Source organism: Plectrocnemia conspersa, unplaced genomic scaffold (assembly GCF_051122295.1).
Source record: "Plectrocnemia conspersa isolate PC_06_02 unplaced genomic scaffold, ASM5112229v1 ptg000002l, whole genome shotgun sequence".
Classification (NCBI taxonomy): Eukaryota; Metazoa; Arthropoda; class Insecta; order Trichoptera; family Polycentropodidae; genus Plectrocnemia; species Plectrocnemia conspersa.
In genome coordinates, this window is record NW_028277166.1 from 18570809 (window position 1) to 18582403 (window position 11595).

At 29.4% G+C, this 11595-nt stretch overlaps 1 protein-coding gene across 1 annotated transcript; it reads left to right on the top strand.

Moving 5' to 3' along the window:
• The first annotated feature begins 5787 nt into the window (after nucleotides 1-5787).
• Nucleotides 5788-11371, top strand: LOC148237938 (phospholipid phosphatase 5). The gene is made up of 6 exons (XM_088181435.1): nucleotides 5788-5936; nucleotides 6195-6378; nucleotides 6446-6515; nucleotides 6675-6803; nucleotides 9958-10125; nucleotides 10198-11371. Exons 1-6 carry the CDS (start codon nucleotides 5827-5829, stop codon nucleotides 10485-10487), a joined length of 951 nt encoding a protein of 316 aa, XP_088037561.1. The 5' UTR covers nucleotides 5788-5826; the 3' UTR covers nucleotides 10488-11371.
• Nucleotides 11372-11595: the final 224 nt, after the last annotated feature.

Sequence of the window (11595 nt, forward strand, 5' to 3'; positions counted from 1 at the left end):
GGAAAAGACGCGCGCTAGACCATACATTTAACCCTGCTTCCATCTTTGGTTACCGATTGCCTAAGATTGACTATCTAAACTGTTCCTCGTTTAATGCCTGAACACTTTCATGAGTGTTACGACATTAAAAGAGAACATTATTATCTGTGATATAGCAAAACTGTATCCATGGACGTTATTTCAGCCTTTTTCTGAGAGGGGGGGGGGGCAAAAGTTGGCTAGTCAATGATCGTTTATTTAATATTTCGATTTTATTAATATTCATAGTATTTTCAATTAAACGACAATTTTAGGGCAAATTCAAGTAGGTGTCCTGTTTTAGAATCCACGTCAAAAGCAATATTGAACCAAATGAAAGTGCTAAAACTATAATTAGTTTTAGAACTTGCTGTTTGAATAGCAAATGGGCGTTCGTTACCGAGCGTTCCCACTGCAACAATGCCGACACGATTTTATTGCTTTTGGCGTGAGTTTTTGCGCCCTCCTATTGACCAAAATTCAGTTTGAATATATTTTAACCAATAATCATATTAAAAGTCCGTAGTAATATCGGTAAGGATAGTCATTATTTTTTATAAACATGATGAAATATAAAAGTGCAGACAAACTATGGAGCAATATGCGAGATGCAACATTTCTTTGCACTTCTTTTTTCGTTTATTTTCCTCTGAGAGATGAGCTGACAAAATCTGTAATTTGGACGTTTCGCAACTGTCAAATTGAGTTTCATCGCCATTTTATTGCAGCATATAATTTCAATAGCGCCTATCAGTTAAATTATATTTTCGCTAATAAAAATATATATCTACTCTAGAAAATATATTTGTACTTTACTAGTGAAACTATAATTTCACTGAAAAATACACATTTACCGTAACATTTGTACATTGCATGTAAATAAATATTGATAATTATGCAAATGTATATATTACTACGTATGGAAAAATTAAACTAGCAACCGCCAGATAAATTATATTTTCACTGGTAAAAATATAGTATATCTACCGGTAAAAACATATTTCGATATGATTTCACTGAAATGAAATATTTAAAAAAATATTTTCGTCATAGATTCGAGACTGTTTTTTTTAGATTTCCTTTGAGGAAAAACCCGGGAATTTCTGGTTTTGTATCAGGGACGACATATAAACTTTTTACAGAGTGGGGGGGGGGAGGATAAAGTTGGTCTATTCGTGGTCGTATTTTTTATTATGGATTTATGGTATTTCATTAAATGACATGCATTTTGACCAAACTCAAGAGAGGGCAAATACTCCCATCTGCTTTCCCCAATGCAGTCTCTGGCTGTATCCAACAAGCATTATAAGATACGTGACACCTGGTCGCAGGAGGGGGGGGGGGAGGAGACGTTAGGGAGACGACTAGACTTGCCAGAAGACTGCATTGACGCGAGAGATATCAATAGATAGATTAGTTAACACGTTGACTAAACTTCCTGGAATTTTCATTCATTACTTAATAAACGTCTTTAACGCCTGCCTATATTTTGGGTATTTCTCAATACTTACATTCAACTGCTTACATTCATCCGATAAAAAAACCCAATAAGGATCCAATAAATCGATTAATTATCGTTTTATTAGCTTATTACCGACATTTAGTGAAATATTTGAATATATAATCCTTATGCGTTTAAAAGAATCTTTGGGGAATAAAATTATTAACAAACAGTTTAATTTCCGCAAAAATCACTAAACACATCAACTTAATAGTTTAACGGAGTATATATGCGCTAATTTTTATATAAAAAAGAGTACGGGTCTTTTAATGTTAGATATAGAAAAAGCTTTCGACATAGTTTTTCGTCATTTCGACATGACGGTTTGATTCATAAACAATCCAAAAACAAAACCACTGACTATCTGTTACGTTTAATATGCTCATACCTGAAAATTAGAAGCAATGCTGTGTAACTAAACAATGAAGACTCGATCCCGCGTAAAATTCCAGCTGAAGCTCCTGAAAAAATTAACATTATTATCGGATATGTAGCAAAATGTACACTTCTTATATAACATAAAACATCAAGATAATTAAAAAAAAAAATACATATTAATCCTTAAAATGCTGCTGAAAGAATGATATTTACACATATAACTTTGAATTTTCAATAAGTTTGATTTTTCATTAAACCAAAAAATGACCAGAATTAAATTATAAAGAACATTATTTTTTTTAGAACGTACAATTTTCATATTGTGGATAACATAAAGGTCGAAAAAATTTATAAATATAAATATTATTCGTTAAAACAACACACAAATGTTAATAAAATCATTACACAATTTATTGAAAGAATGATATTTATATTAATTTTTCATTAAACCAAAATAATTCCAAAATTACCTGATTCTTAAGAAGTATCCCATTTTTTATACGTACAATATATTGTGTGACACATAACTAGGTGAATACAATTTTAAACAAAAGAAAAAGTAATCGTTTAAAAAGTTTGTAATGTATATGCAAATGTAACTAATAAAAATCTTTAAATACACATAAAATATATACACGTGGATTTATAACAACAACATTTTTTTTTTAAATAAGAATCTTGAAGAATATTAAATTTCTTATCAATATACGAATCTTATATAAAACTAAATTTATCGATGCGAGTGAAATAGGAAACAAAATATTTTCTCTAAACATACAACTTTTATACATATCAAAATTTAATGGCTAATGTGAAATTGTTTAACATTACTCATAAGTGTTTGGATGTCTGGGGTAAATTTTGTTATCGAAATTCTTAGCACTGCTTTTAAATGTTCATCACTATACACGTTTTAAGCGATTTTTTCAAATAGTTTAATATTAAAAATGTCGATCAAATAACGAACATTTTTTAAATTAGCAAAGCTATCTGAGTCCAATGATTTACAAAATTAACATATTTCATAACTACGATGTAATATGTTAATTTTGGTGTGGTAACACTGGGAACTGTCAGAACGCCGCCACAAAGCATTTAAATTAATTACAATTAATAATAATAGTCTGTGGTTATAATAAATTATAACCACAAACGTTTTGTTTTCTATTCTTATTTTTTTTATTAAATTTAGCTAATAACTAACTGTAAACATGGAAATGGTTATAAACCAGTAACATGTATATTATATATTATTAGTATGTCTGCAAAATTATTTATATTATTGAAAAAAAAACAGATTGTCCAGAGAGCATCATGATTACATATCCCAGCTGCTCCACTAAAATCACAGCCGACAATAATACAACACGCCAACAATGACTCTCCGAATTCCAAGATCTGCCATTTCAACTCCACATCCTGATAGCGGCATCTACATTTCTCAATATACGTGATAATTTATATGTGTTTATAAGTGTTACCAGCTTTTCCAGCGTCTGGCTGCAAAGTCCTCTTCGGCTTCAAAACCGATTCCGAATATGTCCATACAGTGTGTTGCGATCGATCGGGTCATAGCTCGAGATCGACTGGTCGATCACGTTCATATTGATTCTTTTATAATACAAAATACAAAGTGTATCTCTCAGATACATTTTGACCAACGGTGTCTCACTGGGTACTGTTCAAACTCCTTGTCCAGCTATGACAATCAAATAAAATAATTTAGCTTATTTTGCATTAACGAAATATGTATTCAACATTTTCTAGTCCTTAATTATATATAATATAGCATATATTTGGTCAAAATCCATAAATTCAGGGAATGTGGCGTCATAACATGTATAATTCACATTACATACTCGCTACTTGAAGGAAAGGCGTAGTTTCAAGTTTAAAAATCTCTAATAATATAAGGATTAACTGGTTTATGTTTTAATAATTAATCAATTTAAGTAATTGCACCTATTTTTCTATTAAACGACCTATTAATTATGGACACAGTTAGGCAAAGTTCGCTAAGGCGATGGTACATTGCAAAATTTACATCGACCCCGTAAAATTTGTTCCGAACAAGTTATTAGATAAATATGGAAACTTTTTTCCAAGAACGTTATATGATTTATTTAAGCAATATATAAAGAAACTAATGTTGCGAGCAGCATTAACCGCTAGATGAGCGTAATTAATTACACCTTTTAATGATTATAATGTAAACGTTGGGAAGTTCACACCTGAGTCGGACTTGCAAGAAATATACATTCTACCCATTTGGTGTACAACGTACAGCACATATACATACACGTGCAATTACGAGAGAGATTGCGACGAAATGGTAAAAACGTTTCACCAAACACCCCCTATGAAAATGTGGCGACCGAGAAGTGAACATAAACGCAACAATTAAAACGAACGACACAGGAAAAACGTATGCATATATCAGACATTTTAGAAATGTGTGTACATTTAGTCATAAATGTGTAATCTGGGGGTTGTAATATTGCAAAGCTATAGTGTAATTAATCACATTACCTTGCATATCTGCTGACCAAATTATTCAAGAGATTCCCTTTCGGACGTAAATTAATTGTTGAAGACCAAGATGATGAATGTCTTGTAGTAACATCAATCTTGAATGCGTAACCAAGGATTAAATTCGCTTACGCATATTTGTTTAAATATCATTTTATTAATATGTTTTATTTGTAATGTATTTTTTGCAAAACGACGATGAAACGACGAAAAGCTTTTCTAAATTAAGGAGTCTGTTTATTTTGCTACGTTTAATTGAGAAACGATTTCTTAAAAAGAAATTTTGTATTTATTTTAAGATAATTGTCTTTATTTTTTTATGTTGATTTTAACGATTTTTCTAGAAAGGTGGACATTGTAGTTTTTATTTATTTAACGCAGTCACTATATTTTTGCTATGTCCCAAATATTTTTAATGAAAAGGAAAAACAATGATTTGACCAATGACAATAGCTAATAAACGTGTCACGACAAAAGCTCCACGATTTCTTCAACGCTCTCTCTTAAAAAATTCATTTTGAATATTTTGTTTATGGCCGTAATGTCGTGTAGATTAATGGTCAGCTAGATCTTTTGTCGTGGATGTATTGTCGTTGGGCCAAAAGTCTGTGGAGCTTTCGCCGTGGAACATCAAATAAAAACATATATTATTAAATAGTTTAAATCTTAACACAAATACTTTTTTTACGTAATGTTTCGCTGCCAATTTCTAGGGCAACGATATAAAAAGTTGTATTATATGAATATAACTAAGATACATACATATTTAAACTATAACTATATATTCAAAGACGAACTTTACTATACATACTTTTTATTACATTGTCTTCAATGTATATATGTTTGCCTTTTTTGCCTGAAAACTAGAAGTAATTTGTAATTTGTTCCAAATATTTTTATAATGTTACATAACTCACACTTTTTGTGACGTCTGAAGTAAAATTTGATAGTGCGGATATAAACTGCTCCTAGAATACTATTACTTTTTAATAACTCTGTCCCCCTATTAGATAATTCATTGTATACAATTTCTGCAAAGATTTTATTTAAATTTTGTAATTTTATTTTATTGGAACATGTATTGAACCGAAATAAACCGATATTTTTTTCGATTCATTTCCGAAAAAATAACTATTTTTTCGGTTTCTGGTTTTTGGTTCAGTTCCAGGTCGAAGCCCAAATTAAAACTCCCCTATATTATTAACTATAAATTAATTTTATAAAAATATTTTTTATTATATATACATATTGAATTCTTGAAAATATTTTTTAATGCAAATCACTACAATTATATAATTATTATGAATTGAAAAATAATTTTTACTGCCAACCTAATTCATTGTTATGACCAATTTTTTTAACGATGGTAACACTGTCTAGCCCGCCGCTGTCAGATTTGAATGGCTGACGTTGCTATGTGGTGTGCAATGTCGCGACCTTTCTTCAATACAAAATTAGTACTGTTCATTAGAGAGTTATTACCGCGACTTTTGCTGATAGCGGCATTCCTGTAAGTCTAACTGATCGAAACCAATCGACACTAAATACAATTCTATTTGACATATGCTACTAACATTTTATCTTTAAGAGCCTAATTACGCTTTGCATTTAGTATTACTGTTTCGTTTAAATCACTTATTGACTATAACACTTAATATTAACGATACACGTACATTGTAATTTTTTTTTATTTATACAAAATGTTGTTCATATGTTTTTTTTAAATATTATTTCATTACGCATGTTTAAATTTGCTATTACGTTTCAGGCAAACAGAAAAAATGTCTGCGTTTAATCGACACATACATCCAGATGAAATGTGGCTTTACAGAAATCCTCGTAGAGAGTCATACGTTTCGAATATCAATCTTTGGTGTTTAGTAATCATAACTCCGTTCACTTTGGCATTAATTCATCTCATATGTAAAAGAGATAAAGAAGATTTTATACAGGTAACATTTCGTCGTAATTACTAAATGATTAAAAAAGTACTGATTCTATTATTTATTATCATTTCAGACTATTTTGGCAGTGACGCTCTCAATGGGAATTAACGGTATTTTGACGAATATGATCAAACTTATTGTAGGTGAGTTATTATTTTTCTCTAATGCTTAATCATAAAATATTATTTATTACTTATAATTAATATATTAACAAAAATAAAGATATATTCATAAAAACGAATATGATGTTATATTATCTTTTTTTAAATTATTATAAAAGTTTTTTTGAAATAATATTTAAGGCCGACCTCGTCCTGATTTTTTCTGGAGATGTTTTCCTGATGGGGAGATGAATTCTGAAATGCAATGTACAGGTCCAATAGCTGATGTTATCGAAGGAAGAAAATCATTTCCCAGCGGACATAGCAGTAGTGAGTATTAGATTTAATTGCTTGTGATAAATTATTAATGGTTTGTCCACAACTAGGATTCTCAATCGAATATTCGATTATTCGAATTATTCGCCTGATTTTCAATATATTAATATTCAAATAATTGATTGAATATTCGTTTATGCTATCTCGAATGAAATTTAAAAAATCTTGAGCAGTACAGCTAGTCGTTTTTTTCTCTTTATATACCCGAGTGTCGCTCCAAAATCCAAGGTCCTTTATGTGCATTTCTTTTGTTTCAAAAAATCTGTCTTTTTGTATACATTTATTATCTATTTGTTAATAGTTGACCGACAAATAATCACAAATCGCATACCTAGAATTGTATTATCGTGTAACATGAACCGATATATAAGTGACTAAGAAATTTTATAAATAAATGCCAACATTTTGTCATCTATTTAATATTTTAATAAATTACTATCAGTAAAAACTGAGAAAAAAATTAGGAATATATTCGCATATTTGAACATTTCATCTATTTTTTATTTAATATTCGAATAGTATGATCAATTCGAATAATAAAAAACTTATATTACATTTCAAAACATAATAAAATAAAATAAAACACACCAAATTTGTACACCAGTAAAGTAAAATATTTTGTCTTATGGCTAATCCCATTTCTATTATTATACAACTACAAAAGCTTTAATTTCTCTTACTGTTGTCGAACGTCATTGCTTTTTGCCTCTTGAATTGGTAGATAATAATTTAGAATTGGTAGATAATAGTTGAGCATATTGACTACTTTCAATGACAATTAACTGATATAATTCATTTGTAAAAAAAAATGAATGCATGCTATTGGCAATGCGTCAGTCGGTAGTGGATGTTTTGGACCTGGAAGTTCTTCAAAAAGTGGTAGATGAGGAATAGTAGTAATATCTTGATTCGAAAATACTTCTGTAAATGCTTCTTCGATTTCGGGTTCGCTAGTATCAAAGTCATATAAAGAATTATCACTATCACTTGAGATTACATTGTTATCAATGAATTTACTGTCAGAATCGGTAGAGCTGCTAATTCTTCAATTAGGTGCAATTATTTCACTATCACTCTCAATCTATTATCATTTTGAAAAGTTAAACATAAATTAAATAATTTAAAAATAACTGAAAAATATAGCTGGCGTAATTAAATACAACTAAAATAATGTTTCCAAATGTTTTTAATACCTGTTAAAAAATAAAACACAGACTCGTTAATTATAATTTATGACATGCATGTGCTGTATATCTCACTCGCTCTTTCACATATATGTGAATAAGCGAGAAAGAGAGAGCATGAAATCAAATATCAAATGACGTCCCTGCTTCAAAAACATTAAATATTATATGTATGTATTGTATGAAAAAAATATTTTTTTACATTTTCCCTGAGCAGATACACCTGTATGCATACTTTTAGAAAAAAAGTTGATTAGCACTGTTAGACAGCTGAGCTAAACAACTGTTCACTCGCACTGCTGGTTGGTGTTAGTGAGGAGTACAGTTATTTTTAACCTTTTATTGATTGCGGACCAGTTGACAAAAAAAAATCGCCACATATAAACCAAATAATTTTAATATAAATAACTTAAATTACATTAACTCAATAGAAATTTAAATATGAAGCTTAAAAATCAGTAAGATTTATAAGTTTACATTTGCTTTACTAGCTGTGAAATCCTTGCCATTGTGTCGCTCACATCTACGCTTATGTCGTTTGCATTTAAGTGGTTTCGCTGCTTGTTTTTATTATTATATTATGGACAGCAGAGAATCGGTTCACACAAAATTGTCATTGAAAAGAGGATTACTTGTTAGAGCGTATGGTGAGATACTTTTCCTTTCGCTCGCTCGCGTGTTAAGTGATGAGAGTGAGTGAGAGATAAGGGCGTGCGGAATGCATGTAACACATTATCTTCCACTCACTCTTGTCACTTAACACGCGAGCGAGCGACAGGGAAAGTATCTCACATTACGCACCTGATTACTCGAAGATTTGTTTGCCGTTGGATTCAAACTTATCCTTGCAGTTGCAATTCGACGACGTCTTCAAGGATTTCATCAGGAATTTACCCCAAAACGATACTTCACGCACCGTTTCAGTTTATTCGCATTCTAGAAAGTAATAGTTGAATTCATTTGCCAGCATTTGCAGATAGTGTATATTGTTCTATTATATTAACGTGTGCTATTAATATATTTCGCATCATGCCGAATAATTATTTCCGCCAACTATATCTTAAAAAATATAATATACTTCTCACACCATCCAAATTTTTATTTCCAGAATCTTAGATAAACCACAAAACTAAACTAAATATCTTTAAGCACTGAGGTATTTCTTCTTCAAGTAACATCTTTGTAGTGATAGTTGTATAACTATCATGATAATTCCTTTTTCTGTTACTTTATTTAACAGATTGCTTAGATATATTTAATATTGCTTTATAAAAATAATAATCCCACCCTAGTGGATTATTTGGCGATTCTATTCCACTTCTTTTTAGGTTGTAGAGATGCATTCAGAAAGCAATTACAGTTAAAAAAAAATATATTGCCTTGCGGTTCTAGAATAAAATTTTGAGATATTCGGTTCAAATCACCTACACGAGACTAAGTGGGGTACATCTGTACCCCAATATTCTTGTTATTTCAACCATTTGTTAAATATTAATAATGCCTATCTGATATTTATTGTAATCTATAAAGATTTCCCAATGAATAAAAGGCAAAAAAAATTAAAATATATTAAGAAATAATAAAAGTTTTGAGATTAAAAATAACTACTGTGTTTACACTTAATAATTGATTTACATTTGTAACTTTATATCAATATAAAATATTATAAAAAAATTGTATTATTTTGCGTGGTAACTTATCGAACACTCGCTGATTAATTGGCACGTGCCGGACGATACACAGGACCGCTCTTCCTCTGATAATATCGTCGGGGAAGGTTATTTATAGATAAATATGCTCAAAATGAAAATCTAATTTTGGCTTACTTTGTACCCCATACCAGTTATTAAAACATAAAATTATACGTCTATAATTGAATATACATACATAATATAAATAATTTGTTCCAAATTTGTCACCTGCATGCTAATAATTAATTTTAATATATATTAAACGTTTTTCAGTATCATTCAGCTCTCTCGCTACAATGTCTTGGTGGTTGATGGGCAAATTGCACGTATGGTCTTCTCGTCGCGGCTCTGCTTGGAGATTGCTACTAAGCTTAGCTCCATTAATCGTTGCTACCTTAGTGGCGTTGAGTAGAACTTGTGACTATCATCATCACTGGCAAGGTAAAAATCTACTTCATATGAACCATTATCGTAATACTATTATATTCATTAAATATTTTTGCTATTTCACAGATGTAACCGTTGGTTCTTTCCTCGGACTGGTTATTAGTTACGGATGCTACAGGCAGCATTTTCCCTCGCTCGATTCTCACCATTGCCATAAACCATACACCTACTTCAACAGTTTCAAGAGCATAATGAGCGTTGATAACAGCAAAAAACGAAGACCCGAAAAGTATTTCTCTCCATCACTGCAACCTCTATCTGATGTGTTGATAGAAGAAACAGATCAACACAGTTCACAAGAAGACGAGGCATTAAAAACACAAACCCAAATTAAGGAACCGGTAAAATGGATTTAATATGAAATACATTCAACATATGCATGTAATCTTGAAACTGACTGGATATCATTAACCGATTAAAACATAAATATTGAATATTTTTATATGTATCTTCAAATTTACTTAAATTTTATGATAAATGTTGCAAAATAACGGTTAATGTATATAAAAAAAAGACTTGATCTATTTATTACCATATCATTCCAATGTCATGTTAATTGAAATTTAATTGTAATGTTCAATAGTGCCATTTTGTTAATATAAATTATACATTCCGTATTAATAAATATCAGTATTAAAAGAAAAACCTTACAGTTAGTAGGATTTTTCTTTTAATAACAGTATTGAGTTAAAAGATTAAAAAGGTATTTTAATATTTATATATAACGTAATTGACTTCATTATTTTGGATAATATATATTTTAATATGTCTAGCTTAATTAATGTAATTTAATGTTAAATCACTAAACATCTGGATTTAACTTGAGAATGAAGAGAATATATTATATGCAAATTAAATAAATAACCCAAGTGTCAATCCTTGATTTTTAATATTAAATTACTAGCCATAAATCTTAAAGGTTTAAAACAGATCTCTGAGAAAAACTGCATTTATACCAAAATATTGCTTATTTTTAAAGTCATAATACATATGTATATAAATTGTGTTCGGTGTTGTGAAAACTATGTACTAATAATTGTAATTGTATTAATATTTTATTAAAAAAATGCAAATTGTACTTAAAAAATACCAAATATTATTTTATGTAAAAATATATATTTATTGTACTACTGTTTAAAGTTATGACAGATTTTATTTATTGAAAATGTATTCAGATAAAGTATTTTATAAATTGATGTAATATTATAAATATATTAAATTATAAAATGTTATCGATTCATTACTAGTTTTTTTATATTATATCTACTGATCATATCATTTTTAAATTATTATTTAAAAAAGCGTTAGGCCAGATTTGTTATATTAAATAATTTGTTTTTACCGTGTAATTAAAAATCTAAATCAGGGAGTATAATTTAAAGTTGCATTAAAGTTTAAATCAATTCTACAAGTTTCATAAAATATAATATTTATTTTTGTATTCAGTTGCATAGTAAAATATTC

What these genes read in the sequence shown, in the direction of transcription:
- LOC148237938 (XM_088181435.1), top strand. Translation starts at nt 5,827, where the DNA reads ATGGCTGACGTTGCTATGTGGTGTGCAATGTCGCGACCTTTCTTCAAT. An exon ending in TTGCTGATAGCGGCATTCCT is followed by an intron (nt 5,937 to 6,194) that starts GTAAGTCTAACT and finishes ATTACGTTTCAG; the next exon opens with GCAAACAGAAAAAATGTCTG. An exon ending in ATAAAGAAGATTTTATACAG is followed by an intron (nt 6,379 to 6,445) that starts GTAACATTTCGT and finishes TTATCATTTCAG; the next exon opens with ACTATTTTGGCAGTGACGCT.